The sequence below is a fragment of the Phalacrocorax aristotelis genome, chromosome W, assembly GCF_949628215.1.
Source record: "Phalacrocorax aristotelis chromosome W, bGulAri2.1, whole genome shotgun sequence".
Taxonomy (NCBI): Eukaryota; Metazoa; Chordata; class Aves; order Suliformes; family Phalacrocoracidae; genus Phalacrocorax; species Phalacrocorax aristotelis.
Genome location: NC_134310.1, coordinates 18808917 through 18830626, shown reverse-complemented (window position 1 = coordinate 18830626; position 21710 = coordinate 18808917). Strand labels below are relative to the sequence as shown.

Genomic DNA, 21710 nt, shown 5'->3' with positions numbered 1-21710 from the left:
TCCTCGAGCAAAAGCAATCCCACGAATGGGTTTGCCTTTGCCGGAGGCAGGAAGAACCCAGACTGTTTTGCCCAGCATACTTTTTGTGTGCACTACAGGGACTCTATCCCCTTCCACAGTATGTAGGATTTCTGACTGGGCAGGGCCAGCTCGATTGGCAGATCCCCTCGTGTTGACTAACCACGTGGCTTTTGCTAAATGTGTATCCCAGTGCTTGAATGTTCCACCCCCCATTGCTCTCAGTGTAGTTTTTAACAGTCCATTGTACCGTTCAATTTTCCCAGAGGCTGGTGCGTGATAGGGGATGTGATACACCCACTCAATGCCGTGCTCTTTGGCCCAGGTGTCTATGAGGCTATTTCGGAAATGAGTCCCATTGTCTGACTCAGTTCTCTCTGGGGTGCCATGTCACCACAGGACTTGTCTTTCGAGACCCAGAATAGTGTTCCGGGCAGTGTCGTGGCGCATGGGGTATGTTTCCAGCCAGCCAGTCATCGTTTCTACCATTGTAAGCACATGGCGCTTGCCTTGGCGGGTCTGTGGGAGTGTCATATAGTCAGTTTGCCAAGCCTCCCCATATTTATATTTCAGCCATCGTCCTCCATACCACAGAGGCTTTACCCGCTTGGCTTCCTTGATTGCAGCGCATGTGTCACATTCGTGGATAAACTGTGCAATAATATCCATGTTCAAGTCTACCCCTCCATCACGAGCCCACCTGTATGTTGCATCTCTCCCTTGATGGCCTGAGGTGTCATGGGCCAGTCAAGCTAGAAATAGTTCACCCTTATGTTGCCAGTCCAGATCCACCTCAGCCACTTCATTCTTGGCAGCCTGATCTACCTGCTGGTTGTTCCGATGTTCATCAGTGGCCCAACTCTTGGGGACACGAGCATCCACATGCTGTACCTTTACAACCAGGTTCTCTACCTGGGCAGCAATATCTTGCCAGAATGTGGCAGCCCAGATGGGTTTGCCTCTGCGCTGCCAATTACTTTGCTTCCACTGCTGCAGCCAGCCCCACAGGGCATTTGCCACCATCCAGGAGTCAGTATAGAGATAGAGCACTGGCCACTTTTCCCGTTCAGCGATGCCTAAGGCCAGCTGGATGGCCTTTAGCTCTGCAAACTGGCTCGATTCACCTTCTCCTTCAGCAGTTTCTGCTACTTGTCGTGTAGGACTCCATACAGCAGCCTTCCACCTCCGGTGCTTTCCCACAAGGTGACAGGACCCATCAGTGAACAGGGCATATTGCTTCTCATCTTCTGGCAGTTTGTTAGACAGTGGGGCTTCTTCAGCATGTGTCACCTCCTCCTCTGGTGACAATCCAAAATCTTTGCCTTCTGGCCAGTCCATAATCACTTCCAAGATTCCTGGGCGACTGGGGTTTCCTACCTGAGCCCACTGGGTGATCAGTGCAACCCATTTACTCCATGTAGCATCAGTTGCATGGTGTGTAGAGGGGATGTTTCCTTTGAACATCCAGCCCAGCACTGGCAGTCGGGGTGCCAGGAGCAGCTGTGCTTCAGTACCAACCACTTCTGAAGCAGCTCGAACCCCTTCATATGCTGCCAATATCTCTTTTTCAGTTGGAGTATAGCAGGCTTTGGACCCTCTATATCCACGACTCCAAAACCCTAGGGGTCAACCTTGGGTCTCCCCATGTGCTTTCTACCACAGGCTCCAGGTAGGACCATTCTCCCCGACTGCGGTGTAGAGCACATTTTTTATATCTTGTCCTGCCCGGCCTGGCCCAAGAGCTACTGCATGGACTATTTCTCGTTTAATCTGTTCAAAGGCTTCTTGTTGCTCAGGGCCCCATTTGAAATCATTCTTTTTCCGGGTCACTTGATAGAGAGGGCTCACGATCAGACTGTAATTTGGAATATGCATTCTCCAAAAACCCACAACGCCCAAGAAAGCTTGTGTTTCCTTTTTGCTAGTTGGTGGAGACATGGCTGCTATTTTGTTGATCACATCCATTGGAATCTGATGACGTCCATCTTGCCATTTGATTCCTTAAGAACTGGATTTCTCGTGCAGGTCCCTTCACCTTACTTTGTTTTATGGCAAAACCAGCTTTCAGAAGGATTTGGACTATTTTCTCTCCTTTCTCAAAAACTTCTTCTGCTGTGCTGCCCCACACAATGATGTCATCAATGTATTGAAGGTGTTCTGGAGCTTCTCCCTGTTCCAGTACAGTCTGAATCAGTCCATGGCAAATGGTAGGACTGTGTTTCCACCCCTGGGGCAGTCCATTCCAGGTGTACTGGACGCCCCTCCAAGTGGAAGCAAACTGTGGCCTGCACTCTGCTGCCAGAGGGATTAAGAATTCATCAGCAATATCAATTGGGGCATACCACTTGGCTGCCTTGGACTCCAGTTCGTATTGAAGTTCTAGCATGTCTAGCACAGCAGCACTCAACGGTAGAGTGACTTCATTTGGGTCACGATAGTTTACTGTTAGCCTCCACTCTCCATTAGACTTCCGCACTGGCCATATGGGACTGTTAAAGGGTGAGTGGGTCTTACTGATCACTCCTTGGCTCTCCAGTTGACAAATGAGCTCATGGATGGGGATCAGAGAGTCTCTGCTGGTGCGATATTGCCGCCGGTGCACTGTTGTGGTGGCGATCGGCACCTGTTCTTCTTCGACCTTCAGCAACCCCACAACAGAAGGGTCCTTTGAGAGACTGGGCAAGGTAGACAGCTGTTTAATTTCCTCCGTCTCCAAGGCAGCTACACCAAAAGCCCACTTGTACCCTTTTGGGTCCTTGAAATACCCTCTCCTGAGGTAGTCTATGCTAAGGATGCACGGAGCCTCGGGGCCAGTCACAATGGGGTGCTTCTGCCACTCATTCCCGGTTACGCTCACTTCGGCCTCCAATACAGTTAGTTCTTGGGATATCCCTGTCACTCCAGCAATACTGATGGGTTCTGCCCCAGTATAGTTTGATGGCATTAAGGTGCACTGTGCGCCGGTGTCCACTAAAGCTTTATACTCCTGTGGGTCGGACGTGCCAGGCCATCGGATCCACACAGTCCAGTAAGCCCGGTTATCCCTTTCCTCAAGCTGGCTGGAGGCAGGGCCCCTCTAGTCCTGATCATGGCAGTCACAACTCATTTCGTGTAAATATCAATCAGGAGTCCCTCTATTACACTTAGAAATAAAATCTGCGCTTCTACTCCTCTGTCTGGGGACTTGCTCACTGAAAACTGGAGCAGCAGCTTTCCTGGAAGAACCCCCCAGAGTGATTTTTCTTCCTTGCAGCTCACATACCCATGCCTCTGGGGTCGATGTCAGCTTGCCATCCCACTTCTTCATTTCCTGTCCGTGGTCACGCAGGTAAAACCATAGGGAGCCCCGTGGTGTATATCTTCTCTCTTGAGCAAAGGGACGCTTACTCCTTATGGCTGAGACACTGGTCCGTACTGGATGGGAGTAGGACATATCTTCTTTGAATTGTTGGAACTCCCAGGACAGTTTCTCCACAGCAGAGACAATCGAGGAAGAGAGATTTGTTTCGTAATCCCGGAGTCTATCAATCACCTCCACCACCACTGGTGTCTCGTCATCTTTCCAGGACATTACTGCCAATGAGGTTGCAGACGGGGATGGTGCGCTCCGTACAAACTTCTGCCACATGGGTCGTGTGCACTCGGCTTCATCTGGATCTTTGGATGACCGTTGATCGTCCAGGTCACCATAAATCACCTCAAACACAGCTAATTCCCTTAGATACTGGATTCCTTTCTCCATAGTTGTCCATTTTCCTGGGCGATATGTAACATCTTCTTTAAAGGGATACCTTTCTTTCACTCCAGACAGGAGTCGCCTCCAGAGGCTGAGGGCTTGTGGTTTTTTTCCAATTGCTTTGTCAACGCCCCCTTCCCCAGAAAGGGATCCCAATTGTTTGGCTTCTTTTCCCTCTAGTTCCAGGATACTGGCCCCATTATCCCAGCATCGGAGCAGCCAGGTGACAGTGTGCTCACCTGAAATCTTTTCGCATATCTCGCAACTCGCTTAAGGACAGGGATCCGGTGGTCTCTGTTTCATTTATTACTTCTCCCTCCTCTCCCCGTGATGGCCCTGGTTCTTCATCATCCCGCTCTAAACGAGTTCATGTCTGCTTCCAATATTTCATCTTGTGTATGGGGCAACTGATACTGGTACGGGTTTATTTTCTGAGCCAGCTCCACTACTTGTTGTGGGGGTTTGAGTGGCTGCAGTGCCTGTCCTCAGGGCTGGATTGTCTACAGTGCCAGTCACTTTGCATTTCAATCCAGAGACATTCTCTTCCCCTTGGGGGCACTGAATGCTGTTGAGCAGGGCTCTGTATGCATGGGCCAGACCCCAGCATGTTGCAGTTATCTGTGTCTCTCTGGAGTTCCCAGCATAACAACACACTTTCTCCAAATATTCTGCTAGTCTTTCAGGATTCTGCACTTGTTCAGGGGTGAAACTCCAAAACACTGGGGGTGCCCACTGCCCTAGGTATTTGCCCATGCTATCCCACATGCCCTGCCACTCATAACTATTAAGGCTTGGGACAGATTTCTGGGTGATATTCTTAAGTTGCTTAGTCAAAACCAAAACAACATGCCCAAAAACTAACAATAAGTGCACCTTAACTACCCAAGGATGTTCAAGATACAAAAACATTGTTGTAATAAAGGTGGAGACATCATAGAAAGTTGCAAAGATACCATTCTGTGTTTCCTCCATGTAAAATCTCTCCAAGGAGGAGGTATAATTGCTAATGGCCTCAACAAGTTGCTATCCTAAGTACAGTAATGGTTTCAGCACAAACCCCAAATAACAGATAAAGCTGAAAACGAGTGTTTGTATAACAAATCTTGTAGTCAAACGTTACTAATCACTGCAGAACACAGCAGACTCAACAAACCAACACCAATCTTTGACACCAACTGCAAAATGGACAACATGGTGCTGTGACCAGCAGCTGTTATTATCTCCAACCCTTGAGCCCCACGTTGGGCGCCAAAAAGACTGCCGTGGTTTATCCAGCAGCTCAGCCCCACACAGTCGCTCGCTCACTCCCCCACCGGTGGGATGGGGGAGAGAATCAGAAGGTTAACGCTCGTGGGTTGGTATAAGAACAGTTTAATAATTAAAATTAAAAGAAACAACAACAGAAATGCAATGTAAAGGAGAACAACGAGAGGCGCAAAGCCCCGGGGAAAGGGAAGGGAGGTTAGAGGGGGAACGAACCGCCGAAACAAACCGCACATGACGCAGCCGCTCACCACCCGCCGACCCGACGCCGCACCGCTCCCGAGCTGCAACCTCCCCCCCCCTTCCAATATACTGGTCATGGTGTCACATGGTATGGAATGAACCTGCCATTGGCCAGTCGGGGTCAGCCGGCCCTACCACAGCCCTGCCCCTCCCAGCCCCGCCCGCCACGTGGCAGAGCTCGGGAAGCTGGAAAGGTAGCCGACCCCCACAGTGAGGAGAATTAACCCCTTCTCAGCCAAAACCAGCACAGAAGGGTAATGCTAGTGGGTTGAGGTAAGAACAGTTCAATAATTAAAATAAAGCAATAACAACAGCAACAATAATGCAATGAAAAGGAAAACAATGAGAGGCTCGAACCCTGGGGGAGTAGGGAAGGGGGAATGAACAACCAAAACAAACAACACGTGACGCAGCTGCTCACTGCCCTCCAACCTGACGCCACCAGTCCCCAAGCTGCAACTGCCCCCCTGCACACCAACTGCCCCAGTTAATATACTCGTCATGGCGTCACATGGTATGGAATGAACATCCCAGTGGCCAGTTGGGGTCAGCTGTCTTGGCTTTGGCCCCGCCCCTCCCAGCCTCTTGCCCACGTGGCAGAGGCTGAGAAGCTGGAAAGGTCCCTGGTTACTACAGGAGGTACAGTGAAGAGAATTAACCCTTTCTCAGCCAAAACCAGCACAGCCACAAAGGTGGTAGACCTGTCCTTCCTTATTTCCAAGGCCTTGGATGCACTGTTCTAAATGGTAAAGCTGGCTTATGCTTTCTTGATACAAGGATTCAACCTTTTTGTTTTGCATGAGGAATACGACAACACAAGTGTATTTATATACTCTTATCTAAATGTACCCCCCCCCACACACATATAAAAGTGAGAGCTATCTGGATAAACAAAAACCTATGTCATGTCTCTGTGAGCGACTGATTTTCCCCTAGTCCCTCCATAATTGCTGTGATTCTTGTTCTTGTCCTCTTGCTCCACATCTCATTGGTCCTTCTGTCTCTTTAATTACTGCCCGTCCTTTCCCTTCTCCCCCTCGCTCCGGTGTCCCCTTCCTAGCTCCTCTGAGTACTTGGTTTGCAGTGCTCTATTATTTCACCTTTCATGCGTGCGGTCTCCTTCACCTGGGCCCTCTGCCTTATGCTTATCACAGAAACATAACATTTAAATACAAATAGAACAGGGAATAATTTAACCCCTCTTTACACTGGGGAAGATGCAGAGGCTTCATATAAACACAGGCAGGGAGATTTATAGACCCTGTATATTTATCTGACAAGTTAAATTTCTTCACCACTGTGCCTTGCAGTCAGCTTTTCCTGACGGGCACAAGCCTCCACAGCTGGCAGAATGTCCAAGAAGAGAGGAACCTGGTTTCATGGCAATATTGGAAATGTCACCAAGGGGATCTCTCTGGGGACTCTGGTTTGCCATTGCTGATGCTTTTCTCACCCTACTCATCTTCCTGTGAAGAATGGGGAGCGCTAGCTCCTGTTGTTGCTGTGGTTTTTTTATGGCAAAATGGGGTAGACTTGAGATGGACTTAATTTTCAATAGTATGGGAGTGCCTCAAGTCGCTCATGGTGAGGACTTCGCGATACACGAGAAGAAGCCTCCTTGGCTCTTCTGGGCACACAGCAAAGAGGAAAAGCCATCCATGGTTATTTCCATGGGCCAAGCAGGCACGATGGACTCAGGTTGTGGGAAAAGACTGATAACAGGGTGAACACTAATGAGGGAAAATGAAAATGTGGGGAGAAGAGCCTTACATGGTGACTACACTTAGCCTCCACACTGCAGGGCAACATCACTGCTCAGACTGCTGCTGTTAAGGGCTGCCTCTACAGCAAGGCCAGCAAGGTTTCTTCATTAACATAAAATGTGGGCATGAGATAAAAACTGAAACTGTCACTCTGGTGTGTATAATAGGCAGAAATTTGGACAGGCGCTACCTGACGAAAGGTAGGGCCTGACAAAAGGTAGGGCCGTGATCAATGGGGCAGAGTCTGGTTGGAGGCCTGTCACTAGTGGTGTTCCCCAGGGGTCCGTGCTGGGTCCAGTACTGTTCAACATATTCATCAATGACCTGGATGATGGGACAGAGTGTAACCTCAGCAAGTTCGCTGATGACACCAAGCTGGGAGGAGTGGCTGATGCACCAGAAGGCTGTGCTGCCATCCGGCGAGACCTGGACAGGCTGGAGAGCTGGGCCGAGGGTAACCTGATGAAATTCAACAAGAGCAAGTGCAAGGTCCTGCACCTGGGGAGGAACAACCCCATGTACCAGTACAGGCTGGGAGCTGAACTACTGGAAAGCAGCTCTGTTGAGAAGGACCTGGGAGTGCCGGTGGACAAGCAGCTGACCATGAGCCAATAATGTGCCCTTGTGGCCAAGAAGGCCAACGGTATCCTGGGATGCATGAAAAGGAGAGTGATCAGCAGGTTGAGGGAGGTTATCCTGCCCCTCTACTCTGCCCTAGTGAGACCCCATTTGGAGTGCTGGGTCCAGTTTTGGGCCCCCCAGTTTAAGAAGGGAAGGAAACAACTTGAGCAAGTGCAGCGGAGAGCTATGAAGATGATCAGGGCACTGGAGCATCTCCCATATGAGGAAAGGCTGAGAGACTTCCCTTTTCCTTTTCATTATATTATAATTATTGTTATTACTATAATAATCATTATTATCATTATTATTTTATTTTAATTATGAAACTGTTCTTATCTCAACCCACAAGTTTTTTTGGTGTTGTTGGTTTTTTGGGGTTTTTTTTGCTTTTGCTCTTCCAATTCTCTCCCCCGTTCCACAGGGGTGGGGGGAGTGAGTGAGCGGCTGCGTGGTGTTTAGTTGCCAACTGAGGCTGAACCATGACAGGGGCACAGGGAATCGAATCTGCCCAGTGCTCTGAAATTCAGATGTGTGTCCTGAGACACATAGATTTGGGATGGTCCCTCACTGAAAGAGGAGGAAGCATGAGACTCAGTGGGGTGGTATGGATGGACCATGGGTGGTAGGGGTAGACCCTAAAGCCTACAGCCAAACAGAGCTCACAGACAGCTTGATCCAGGGACTGCTCCAGACAGACTAAATCTCTGGTTTCTGTAGGATGTAGAGTGGCATGATTGATGGTACAGCAAGGTACTGCCCTCCATTCTCATTCGAGGACACTGGAAAAGACTAGTGGGGAGCACCTGTGGTGTGCACGCATACTCAGGCACATCCAACTGACACCAGCACATCCTCTCTTCATTTTATTCTGGTAGTCTCATGGCCTTGTTCAGACATATTTACAAAGCAGAACTAGTTGCCCCAGTGCATGACATGTCTGCTTTTTGTCTGGGACCTGGAAGAGCAGCATATGGGGGCACGCAGGGTGTGAGAGGCTCATTAGAGGATAAACTTATTAGCCAAGACTTGGAATGTGCCGAATGGTCCCAGCTGCTGGACTCTTCCCTCTCTCTTCCCACCTGAGATGTGTGCTACTGAGCTCCCTGGCAGGGCTGGGATGTTAAAGGTAAATGCAGCACTTTCTTAGAAGAACCTCTCAGAGAAAAAAAAAAAGCTTAAACTGACTCATTTTTTTATCAGTTGGGTGTGTGATTGTGTAGATTTCAGAGATGGAAGATGTGACAAATGATTCCCCTGATGACCCAAGACACAGTTTTTCAGGAAGGAGACAGGGTGCTGATTTGGAGATGGGACTGGAGGTGATGTCCAAACAGTGCTGAGCCCTGGCTGGCTATGCTGGGCCCCTCCATGCCACCTTCCCTGGAGCGGCTGGACCAGCAGCCCTGGGGAAGGTGGTCCTCGTGCTTGGAAGAGCCTGTGTCTGATGGTTTGATGGCCACCTTGTGCTCACCAAAGCACCCCATCTTCTGCCAGGCAGCTCTGGAGACAGGCATCACCATTCCTAGTATCCTGCAGAGATGCAGAAAGGAGAGCTAAAATACAAAAAATATTAAGTGGTTCCTAAAGCACCTGGTTTAAGCTTTGCATAAACTAAACCAGACAAGGCAGTTTCAGGCCAGTTCCACACTAGAGAATTTTGCTGGCAGAGGGATGTGATTTGATTTTTTTTTAAAAATGATATATTAGGAAAAAGTCTGGTGAAAATACTGTTATACAGCTATAAGAGTTCTTTTGCTGATGCAGCTTATTTCAAACAAGGGAAACTGTATAAAATACAAGAGAACAGATGCTTCCTTTCTTCTGGAGGCACACACTTGACATCTGTGGAGGAGCACAAATGCTATGTATTTACCAGACATGAACTTTATAGGCAAAGTCTTTTGCCTGTGGTGTTGCCAGTTCACTCCCGCCTCTCTACCCCCTTCCTAAACCATCTCCCATCTTCCAGGACAGCTGGTCTCATTCTCCAGGTGGGTTTTCCTCAGATATCTAGGCAAGTATTGGAGTTTGGACTGGGCTCTTTTTTCCAACACTTTGTTTAGCCCTAGACTGAAAGACACCCCCACAGAGCACACACTCAACTTCAGTAGCTGCCTCTCTAAGGCTTACACCTCATCTCTGATAGTCTCTTTTGCACATCAGTTTGGCCATAAAGGAAACAAACATTTCAGATGTCCAAAGCAGCTACTCTTGAGGTGGGTACAAGCCACACAGTTAGTTAGGGCTTTGTGCATCATTAAAGCTTGAACTCTGTGTTGCCAGCAAAGACCTCAAAAAGTCCCTTTGTTTAATCAGTTCCAGCATAAAGTAGGCATATTTCTTGCTTCTAACATGTCTATGAGAAGGCTATCTCCATTTTTTTATCCACTATCAGAAATGCACATATAGTCCTCAACCTATTTTTCTTACCATTTCAGCGGCCTAACTGAAGGCAACATAGCTAATTTTCTGTGGGCAGCACACTTTTCGTTCACATGGATAACTCCACTGCAGGATTGAAAGCTCCTAATATCCTTGCTCGATACCCACTGCATGAAAAATTATCCTCATCCAAAGGCTATAAAGTAGTTTGCCAATTTGCAGGTGGATCTTGGAGAGGGGAATTTCGATCAAACACTGGTTGAAGTAGAACAGATTGCCTACACCAATGATTTTTCAGTGAACAAAAGTGACATAAATTGCTCAATTAGCCAGAAAAGGGTTGTTTCAAACCAATGTTTTGTTCAGCTTTAGATTAACATGTGCATTAAAAAAAATTTCAAAATCAAATTATTAATTTATTCAAATTGGTTACATCTGCTCTGTAAACTATTCTGAAAAGAACTCTTGGTTTACACATTTACATAGTTTTTAATGAATGATAAATAAGGCATTTATGACTCGTGCAAATGGCCTGTTTACATACACTATGTAAATTTCTTTTTTTTTCTTGGTGTAATGATGCTAGTCTCTGAACATAAACCTGATCTAGAGGCATCACTCAGTGCCCACTGAGATCTTTCTACCAAGTCAGTGACCATTAGTTTGGTCTGTTTTCACTAACATTTTCTGAAGATGTTTCATCCTGGACTGAAGATCCCCATACTTGGTATAAGACCAAGTATAAATAGCCTTCCTCATTCAAAATACAGTTATCTACTAGCAAACCATGTCCTGCTTTGACATAAAATACCACCTGCTTGAACTATCTCAGATATTAGTAATCATATCAGTTAATTTTATGTTTCAAAAATTTTGGGTTTATTTAAAATGAACTTTAAAAATATAGTAAAAACCTCATCCAAGGTTGTAGGTATGTGTCTGTGAGTGGGTATGAATGACAAATCTCCATTTACAGGCTCTGCCTTCCATTATATCCTGATTTAAGACAGCTCATGTTAAACATTTTTTTTCCTGCAACTTATTTAGTATTGCAAGGGCTACTAACTTATGTTATTTTTCATTTGGACTTTATTTCTGTATGCTATCCTTTTCCACAGTTCTCTTGGATCACAGTCTGAGCAATGTTGTCATTTCAGTTACTGCAAGCTGACTGCAAAAATCGATCAGAAAAAGATGATTTGGAAGACTTTGGTGCCTAGATTTTTAGAAGCAGTTAAAGATTTTATATATAACCAAACCTGTTTGTTTGTTTGTTTTTTAAATTACCAAATTATTTTCAAATACTCATTGAAAGTCACATGCTATTAAGGTTTTTTGAGCCAGCCACCTGAAAATACTAGTAGCTTCTGAAATATGTCACCTCAATGAAATCACCGTTTGTTTTGCATGTGATACTGAGCCATCTTGGCTTTCTCATCCCTACTGAAATATGGTAAGCATGGCTTTATTTTGTTCCAGAAGACAGAAAACTCTTTGTGGGCATGCTCAATAAGCAGCAGTCAGAAGATGATGTGCGCAGGATATTTGAGGCATTTGGCAACATTGAGGAGTGCACAATCCTTCGGGGACCTGATGGCAACAGCAAAGGTAAGGTGATGGCTTGACATACACTCTGGCTGTGTGTCAAGCTAGACCTGGTTCCAGTATATATATAATTTTCTGGTGTGACAAAGTCACTAGGTGTCACCAGGACAGCATCTCTTCACATTAGGAGGGGTCAATTTGCCAATGGAGGTCAGCTCTTTGCTGGTCGCTTTCTGCTTATCCATGATAAGAAAAATCTAATTGCACTTAAAAACACATGGCCTTGATGAGCCGCATGCAAGCTCATGCCTATTATTGTTTGCTCACAGGGCAGAGCCTCCTTTCTGAACACAGATGCTCAAAACGTGCTTACCCCACCCCACTGAACGGACTCATTCTTTCTTTAAACAAAGGCAAGCTTGCTACTTTACATCTTGACTCACCAGCTCCATCTCCATCTCTGCTTATTTCTCATCCACCAGCCCCAGGTTTTCCCCTTCTTCAGTTTGTCTTTGCATACACATTGGCCAGTCATCATAATTGCAAGGGTACAGATGCTAATTTATATATTACACTCAGTAGACATTTACTGTTTGTAACATGCAAATGCTTCATTGCAAAACTAGGTGCCTTACCTCCTTCTGCCACTTTTTGGCACTACTTGTTACCTGAATAGTGCAAAGGAGCCTTTGCTACAGCCCACATGTAAGAATGAGGCTTCTCTCTTGAACAGGAGGGTAATTTTTTTCCCTGTCAGTCTCTAGACAAATTAACTTCAGTTTGACTAGGAAGCCCTCTTCTCTTGACAGTATGTCTCCACTAAATATTGATCTGCATATAATATATCATAAACTCTGCTGGAATGTGCAGCACCAGGGAAGAGACCAGTCCTACTGATGCAGTTCATATCTCACTGGATGTTTTGACATGTGACAACATCAACCAGCATATTTTTGCAACAAGGAGGCAAAAAAATCCAAATCACAGTGATACACTGGAAAAAGATATTGCTATTCCATAAAATCACTGGCAGCCAAAAAAGACTTCACACCAGCATTATAGGGCAGCTGTTTGATATAAGTCACCGAAGCTCAGCCTTCCTGATATAAATGGCTGAAAATAAACTGTGGGTACCTTCCTTCAATTTTATGGCTACTTTAGTTTCATGACACCCAAAGATGGGGCTGCCCCACTGGAAAGTGATAGGCCAGGTTGGCCTAGAAGAGCTCCAACCATTATAACAGTAGGCAGTTAAGCACTCTGTTCACTGAACAAATCAGTAAATTGGGGAAAAGAAAAAAAAAAGTCTGTCTGCCTCCACCTGAAATTGCACAGAAGGACTTGACAAAGGAGTTAAACAGAGTAATAAAGGCAATAATGTCTGATATCTGTAAGAAACAGGTTCCAAAGGATATCCAACCCACAGACTTGTACTCATACTTGCTCTATCTTTTTTTTTTTTTCTCTTAAACAATGTAATTATAATGATGCCGTGAAAAGCTGAAATCAGGACTTAATAGTCTGAACGTCTATCAAGCAGGTATTCTTTATTGCAGCGCTGGACGCACAGGGGATCACTCCTCCTCATGTGCATGCCCGCACAGGGTTAGTTGCATAACTTATACAAGCTTTACATACATATGTAATATATAAGATAATATTATATTATCTTATGATGAATATTTATGTTTCTTTGCAAAGTGCATTCAGATCTGCTTCTATCTGCTTATCTTTATTGATATATGCACAGCAGCTGGTATTAATGAACATGCATACGCCCCCTTCTTTGGCAGTCAATAAATCTAATGCCATTCAATTTTGCAACACAACTTTATCAAGGGATGACACCTCCATCTGCAAATTCTTTATAGTCTTGAATCTTGATTGCAGTGAAGGTGGTCAGCAACACCTGGTAAGGTCCATTCCACTTCTCTCCCAGCAGATTACCTGAAAAATTCTTAACATAAACCCAATCTCCAGGGCTAAATGGGTGGATCGGATGATCTAACCCTTTGGTCCTGGTTCCCAAAACACTTATTAATCTTTTCCAATTGTTTTCCTAAGGATATAACTAATTTCATAAGTAATGATCTCCTAACTGGTTCAAATCCTCCCCTTGGTACTTAGCCTGATATGGTCTACCATATAGTATCTCAAAAGGGCTCAAATTTTCTTTAGCCCTAGGTTTTACGTTTATTCGAAGTAGTGCAATAGGTAGCGCTTGGTACCAATAGAGGCTTGCTTCCTGGCATATCTTTGCTATTTGTTGTTTTATCATGTGAGTCACTTTTTCTACTTGTCCACTGGCTTGTGGTCTGTAAGGTGTATGTAATTGCCAATTGATTCCCAATAGCTTGCTGACTTGCTGCACTACTTCTGCACAAAAATGTGTACCCCTGTCTGATGAAATTACTGTAGGTACCCTAAATAGGGGTATTATTTCATTTAATAGTACCTTAGTAACCTCCCTCGCTTTATTTGTTCTACAAGAAAATGCTTCTGGCCATCCAGAAAAGGTGCCTGTGCATACCAATAGGTATATATACCCTCCTTTTCTTGGAAGTTCTGAGAAATCAATTTGCCAATGGTCCCCCGGTATATTTCCTTTCCCAGTATTCCCCAATTGTACCCGGTTACCTGTATTAGGATTATTTTTCAAATATATTTTGAATTAAGGTTGGACTAGATGATCGCTGAGGTCCCTTCCAACCTGTGATTCTGTGATTCTGTGATATTTCACATTACTGAGTCACCTGCCAGAGTGTAGTATATAAATTTCTCCCTATTAATTTCTGATTTAAAAAGTTATACAGGGAGTCTGCCCCCCAATGTGTTCTATTATGTTCCTCTTTAACAATTCCCCATATCTGTTTGGCAAGAATTATAATTCGGCCGTCACTCAAATAGGCCCATCCTCTGGAGGGAACCCGCCCTCCCATTTCATTTATTAATTCTTTGTCAGCCTTAGAATATTCAGTATTTTCTTGGTCACCTAGACTCCTACTTCTATCACCTGGAATTAAGGCTAAAGTCTCTTGCATTCTCTCCGCTGCCTGTTTAGCCTCATAGTCAGCCAATCTATTACCTTTTTCCTGTTCAGTATTACCCTTTGGGTGTCCTCGACAGTGCATGATGGTGACTTTGGTTGGCAGTTGAATTGCCTTTAATAGGCATCCTCTGCATGCTTTCTTTGTTTTCCTTGTGCAGTTAGCAGTCAGCAGTCCTCGTTCTTTCCAAATTGCTCCATGAGCATGGACAACTCCAAAGGCGTATTTGGAATCTGTCCATATATTTATCTTTTTCCCTTTTGCCAGCTCCAGGGCTCTCATCAGGGCAATAATTTCAGCCTTTTGAGCTGATGTTCCAGCAGGTAGTGACTGAGATTCAATTACTTCGTTTGCTGTTGTCACCATGTACCCGGCCTTTTGAATACCTTGTTGGATAAAGCTGCTTCCGTCCGTGAACCAGGAATCTTGTGCATCTTCCAGAGGTTCTTCTTTCAAATATGGTCTGCTAGAATATACAGTCTCTATAGTTTCAAGGCAATCATGTGTTAACGGTTCAGATGTCACCCCACTGAGGAAAGGAGCTGCATTCATAACATCAGTTACTTCAATATTAGTATCGTCTGGTTCAACCAGAATGGCCAGGTATTGTAGAAATCAGGATGGGGAAAGCCAGTGATTCCTTTTCTGTCCCAACACAGCTGATACTGTGTGTGAAACCAGTACTGTGATCTTTTGGCCTAAGGTGGATTTCCAGGCCTCCTGAATATTCAAGACCACAGCTCACAGGTACCCTGGACACCCCTTGCTTACTTTGTCAAGCTGTTTAGAAAAATAGGCCACCGCTCTTCTGTAGGGTCCTAGCCATTGAGCTAGGACTCCCAGAGCTATACCTTGTCTTTTATGGGAAAACAGCCAGAAAGTTTAGTCACATCAGGTGGGCCCAGGGACGGGGCTTTCAGTAGTTTCTTTTTAAATGTCTTGAATGCATTTTGAGCTTCTTTGGAGCAGGCTAATCGAGTGGGGTTGTTTTTCAAAAGTTCATACAAAGATTTTACTATTATTCCATAATTATAAATCCACAACCGGCACCAACCTGTCATTGCCAAAAAGGTCCTGAGTTCGTTTACAGACTGAAGAAGGTGAGGTCTGCAGATGGCTTATTTTCGTTCTGTACCAAATTACAGGAGAGGTGCCCGAGGACTGGAGGACAGCAAATGTCACTCCAATCTTCAAAAAGGGCAAGAAGGAGGACCTGGAGAACTATAGGTCAGTCAGCCTCACCTCCATCCCCAGAAAGGTGATGGAGCAGTTCATCCTGGAGATCATCTCCAGGCATGTAGAGGATAAGAAGGTTATCAGAAGCAGTCAGCATGGATTCACCAAGGGAAGATCATGCTTGACCAGCCTGATAGCCTTCTATGATGGTGTGACTGGCTGGGTCGATGAAGGCAGAGCAGTGGATGTTGTCTATCTCGACCTCAATAAGGCATTCGACACTGTCTCCCATAGCCTCTTCACAGGCAAGCTAAGGAAGTGTGGGTTGGATGAGTGGACAGTGAGGTGAATAGAGAACTGGCTCAACAACAGAACTCAGAGGGTTGTGATCAATGGGGCAGAGTCGGGATGGAGGCCTGTCACTAGTGGTGTTCCCCAGGGGTCTGTGCTGGGTCCAGTCCTGTTCAACATATTCATCAATGACCTGGATGATGGGACAGAGTGTAACCTCAGCAAGTTCACTGATGACACCAAGCTGGGAGGAGTGGCTGATACACCAGAAGGCTGTGCTGCCATCCGGCGAGACCTGGACAGGCTGGAGAGCTGGGCCGAGGGTAACCTGATGAAATTCAACAAGAGCAAGTGCAAGGTCCTGCACCTGGGGAGGAACAACCCCATGTACCAGTACAGGCTGGGAGCTGAACTACTGGAAAGCAGCTCTGTTGAGAAGGACCTGGGAGTGCCGGTGGACAAGCAGCTGACCATGAGCCAATAATGTGCCCTTGTGGCCAAGAAGGCCAACGGTGTCCTGGGATGCATTAAAAGGAGAGTGATCAGCAGGTTGAGGGAGGTTATCCTGCCCCTCTACTCTGCCCTAGTGAGACCCCATTTGGAGTGCTGGGTCCAGTTTTGGGCCCCACAGTTTAAGAAGGATGTGGAACTGTTTGAGCAAGTGCAGCAGAGAGCTATGAAGATGATCAGGGCACTGGAGCATCTCCCATATGAGGAAAGGCTGAGTGACTTGGGTTTGTTTAGCCTGGAGAAGAGAAGACTGAGGGGGGATTTCATCAATACCTATAAATATCTAAAGAGTGGGTGTCTGGATGATGGGACTTGGTTCTTTTTATTAGTGCCCAATAACAGGCTAAGGTGCAATGGGCACAAGTTGAAACACAGGAAGTCCCACCTCAATATGAGAAAGGACTTCTTTCCTGTGAGGGTGACAGAGCAGTGGAATAGGCTGCCCAGGGAGGTTGTGGAGTCTCCTTCCCTGGAGACATACAAAACCCACCTGGATCCATTCCTGTGCCCCCTGCTCTAGGTGTGCCTGCTCAAGCAGTGGGGTTGGACAAGATGATCTCCAGAGGTCCCTTCCAACCCCTACCATTCTGTGATTCTGTGAAAAGCAAAGTGGAGATGCTCAGACGTGCATCATTACCAAGCACGTGGCCATGTAAGGCCTTGAGGAAGCTGCATCAAATAGGTTTTCATTATACCTGTCTTTAGGCATGCTAAACAAGCTCAGTGTCTCAGTTTCCCTCATAGGGAAGAGATATAGGCTGCTCCTCATGGCTGTCCACCTTTGTTGTGGAAGAAAGGATGGTACTGCAAGGTACCACTCCCTCTCCTGTGGCCATGGGCCATGGGCCATCTTAGGCTGGAGCACATGGTCGTGCCCACAGCTCATTTTGGGGGCGTCCCAGATCACAATCTTGTGCTGGGTCTCTTTTTGTCCTTCACTTCTGCCCCTGGACAATGATATTTCTCTTCTCCATGACTGTCTGTTTGTTTTGCCCTGAGGCCCAGGTCTTGAAGGTTTTTTACTCCTCAGTCCTACAGTCCAAAACGGGGTTAATAGCATCGAGCTTGGCCGTGGCGGGGGCTGCCATGGTTTTAGCTGGGATAGAGTTAATTTTCTTCAATGAAGCTGGCATAGTGCTGGGCTTTGGACTTAGTATGAAAACAATGTTGATAACACACAGATGTTTTGGTTGTTGCTGGGTAGTGCTTGTACTACTCAAGGACTTTTCTAGCTTCCCATGATCTGCCAGGTGCACAAGAAGCCAGGAGGGGAGGGGGCACAGCCAAGAGAGCGGATTCAAACTGGCCAAAGGGATATTCCATATCATGTAACGTCATGCCCAGTGTGTTAACTGGGAGGAGCTGGCCAGGGGAAGGAAGCAGCAATTGCAGCTCAGGGACTGGCAGCGTAGGTCAGCGGGTGGTGAGCAGTTGTATCGTTTGTGTTTCTGTTTTTTTCCCTTTCCCTTTCCCTCTAGGTGTGCCTGCTCAAGCAGTGGGGTTGGACAAGATGATCTCCAGAGGTCCCTTCCAACCCCTACCATTCTGTGATTCTGTGATTAGCAACAACTGTTTTGCTTTTCCTGAAATACTGTCTGCATACAGTGCTGTGGGGGTAATGCAAAGTGAAGGGCTCCTAACTGTAAGCTAATTTCATATCTGTATATTATTTTTAGAAGGGGCTATCACTGCTTTCTTCAGTCTCACTTCTATCAGCCTGCAGTGATCATTTTAGGGACCTTTGGGGCTCATTCTTCTAGTTTGGAAGTGGTGTGTTTTAATGCTGCAATTTTCACCCTGCACTGTATGGAGCCAATAAGGGCATGTGGACCTTCTAAAGATGCTGCAAAGGCAATAAAGGAAAGCTGTCCCATTGTCAGGACTGGCATCCCCTGCACAGTGATCTGCACCCCTTCAGTGAAACAGCTAGGGATTTGCAAATTGATTAAAATCTCAAAATTCTTTGGTTGTAATAGAAGAGGATGGAAGCCAGGACTTCTTGGATCTCCCCCATTCTGTTCCAAAAGCAGCCTTAGCATATGGAAATTACTCTTCCTCTCTCTGAGTCAGTTTGCTTGTAGCTAAGAGTGTTAGCAATGCTGTCACTCCACTCTAGTGGTGCGTGTGACCCTTTGAATTGTTGATCATTTCTGTACTCTAGCACATATTCATAAATGCACCTTTCTGCCCTAAAACCTTATGTAAGAGCTCAGTGTGAGATTCCTCACATGGCAATGCAAGCCAGAGAAGCCCTGCCTACATTTTTCTAATGTCCAAAGGAAAACACCTATACAGGCACTGGTTCTGCAGCTCCCAGTGAAAGATTCAAATTTTGGTGGTGGCAAGATGGCAATCATCACATGCAGATCTCTCATTGCAGCTTCTTCATCAGAAGCTATCTTATGGTTCGTCAGACCAAGGCTGCTTGGAGCCAAGACAAGCTCTGAGCAGTCTGTCATGGAGCTCTACCAGACAGTAATATGATAAGGTACCTTGTGCATTTGGAGTAACCAATGTCTTCTGTACAGCTGGCTCATGGTTGCTTGTAACAAGCATGTGTAGCTTTCTGATAACTTTTACACACTTTCTTACTGTTGCTCATAACCCCAGAGGGAGGAGCATTCAGCATGAAGTCCAATGCAAATAAAAGGAAATTAATTTTCGCCCAATAAACTGTAAAATTAGGCAACACTGGCATAGGAATTCAAAATGTACTTGCTAAGTTTGGGTCTATCAATGCCCATTACAAGCAGCATGGGGATTCTGGATGCAGCTCTGCCTTAAGAGGTCCTCAGGTTGCTGATGACTGGAGTTTGGGAAGGACTAACCAGGAGAATGTTTGCTTGTTATACTTTCTCTGCAAGCATCTTTATTGGCCAGTTCTGAGGATAGGCTACTCAGCTAGATGGACTTTTATGTACCCATGCAACCTTTCTTCTTTTTCCTCTTCCAGAATGTGCATTTGTGAAATACTCTTCACATGCAGAGGCCCAAGCAGCCATCAATGCCTTGTATGGCAGCCAGACAATGCCGGTGAGTAGCTGTGTAACATGGACAAGTGAGGATTGGTCCAGCCTTTGCTACCCTGTAGCCTGGTTGAGCAGGAGGGATGATTTATCTATGCTCTGCAACTCATCTTCTTCCAGCAAGGATGGATAAGAGCTAAGGCATGCGGGGACTTAGGTGTGCTTAACTCATCAGTGGAAAAGCCAGGATGACATTGTCATTTCTCAAGGGGTGCTGTGTTCTGTCACCAGCAGTTTTGATTACCTGAAAAAAAAGACATGTGGTTCACAGATGCCAAAAATATTGGGTCAAACTCACCATGAGTGTAATCTTTCAAGTTTCAGAGGGATGAATCAAGTAGAAACTTGTGCCTAAGGGCTTCTTTGTTTTCCCTCCCCAAAGAGCCCCTGCCTCTAGGTGAGGGTTAAAGAACTTTTTGCTAGCATTCAGCAGAGAGCAGCATGTTCACGTGATGGCACTAGAAGCTAGAGACAAATCACACAGCGATATACACCTCTCACTGCTACTACAAAAGTGCCTACCTAAGCATAAATGTGGTCCCCTACATCCAACTTTTGAAAGACAGACAACTACTAAATCTTCCAGGAAACATTTGAGGGATCGTTCCACTTGGACAAATAGCTAGTAATATGGGCTATTGAGCCTGATACTTCAGGAAAGTAGAAATGGAAATGTATTTTCTATGCAAAATGATATTTTTACACCATCACACAGATCCAGAGGAATGTAAAGCATTCTACTGTCAGCAAGGAAAGACAATCTGGTCCAACATGTTTTAATTTATTATAATAGTATATTATGGATACAGATTTGATGGGTGGACTGTTCAGTGGATAAAGATTTGGTTGGATGGTCGCATCCAGAGGGTAATGGTCAATGACTCAATGTCCAAATGGCAACCAGTGATGGGTGGCATCCCTCAAAGGCCCGTACTGGGACCGGTACTGTTTAACGTTTTCATCAGTGACATAGACAGTGGAATCAAGTACACCCTCAGCAAGTTTGCAGATGACACCAAGCTCAGTAGTGCAGTTGACACACCAGGACAGGATGTCGTAAAAAGAGACGTGGACAAGCTGGAGAGGTGGGCCTGTGAGAACCTCATGAGGTTCAACAAGGCCAAGTGCAAGGTCCTGCACCTGGGTCGGGGCAACCCCCAATATCAGTACAGGCTGGGGGATGAAGGGATTGAGAGCAGCCCTGCAGTGAAGGACTTGGGAGTATGTGGTGGACAAAAAGCTGTACATGAGCCAACAATGTGTGCTTGCAGCCCAGAAAGCCAACCATATCCTGGGCTGCATCAAAAGAAGCGTGGCCAGCAGGGCGAGAGAGGTGACTCTGCCTCTCTACTCTGCTCTGGTGAGACCCCACCTGGAGTGCTGTGTCCAGCTCTGGAGCACTCAATGCAAGAAGGACATGGACCTGTTGGAGTGGGTCCAGAGAAGGGCCAGAAAGATGATCCGAGGGCTGGAGCAGCTCTCCTGTGAAGACAGGCTGTGAGAGTTGGTGTTGTTCAGCCTGGAGAAGAGAAGGCTGCGGGGAGACCTTATTGTGGCCTTTCAGTACTTAAAGGGGGACTATAGGAACGATGGGGCCAATCTCTTTAGCAAGGCCTGTTGTGACAGGACAAGGGGTGATGGTTTTAAACTAAAGGAGGGTAGATTTAGACTGGATATAGGGAAGAAAAAATTTCCAATGAGGGTGGTAAAACACTGGCCCAGAGAGGTGGTAGATGCCCCATCCCTAGAAACATTCGAGGTCAGGTTGGACTCTGAGCAACCTGCTCTAGTTGAAGATCTTCCTGCTCACTGCAGGGGGGTTGGACTAGATGACCTTTAAAGGTCCCTTCCAACCCAAAGTATTCTATGATTCTATGATTATTTTTATTACTAATTTTTCACAGTGTAAATCATGAAAGGCTAAGAAGCATGCCAACAACTTGGAAAGGATACAGGAAAGCTCAATTAAAAATATTTAATAGTGTAAAATCTCCCTTTCAGTAAGAGACTCTAATAGAAATTCATTAATATATTCAAATAACTTTAAAGTGGGTCTGGCAGATTGTTTCTAGGTCTTTGCAGGGATGAA

General features: G+C 45.9%; 1 protein-coding gene and 1 long non-coding RNA gene across 2 annotated transcripts in view; one reads left to right on the top strand and one right to left on the bottom strand.

Moving 5' to 3' along the window:
• LOC142049453 (uncharacterized) overlaps nucleotides 1-21710 on the bottom strand; it is a 322507-nt gene that overhangs the window by 122429 nt on the left and 178368 nt on the right. The window lies entirely within an intron of this gene.
• LOC142049452 (CUGBP Elav-like family member 4) overlaps nucleotides 11511-21710 on the top strand; it is a 35106-nt gene continuing 24906 nt past the window's right edge. The window contains exons 1-2 of the mRNA XM_075077189.1: nucleotides 11511-11634; nucleotides 19549-19628. Coding sequence (XP_074933290.1) covers nucleotides 11529-11634; nucleotides 19549-19628 — 186 coding nt within the window. The 5' untranslated portion in view covers nucleotides 11511-11528. The remainder of the gene's footprint in view (nucleotides 11635-19548; nucleotides 19629-21710) is intronic.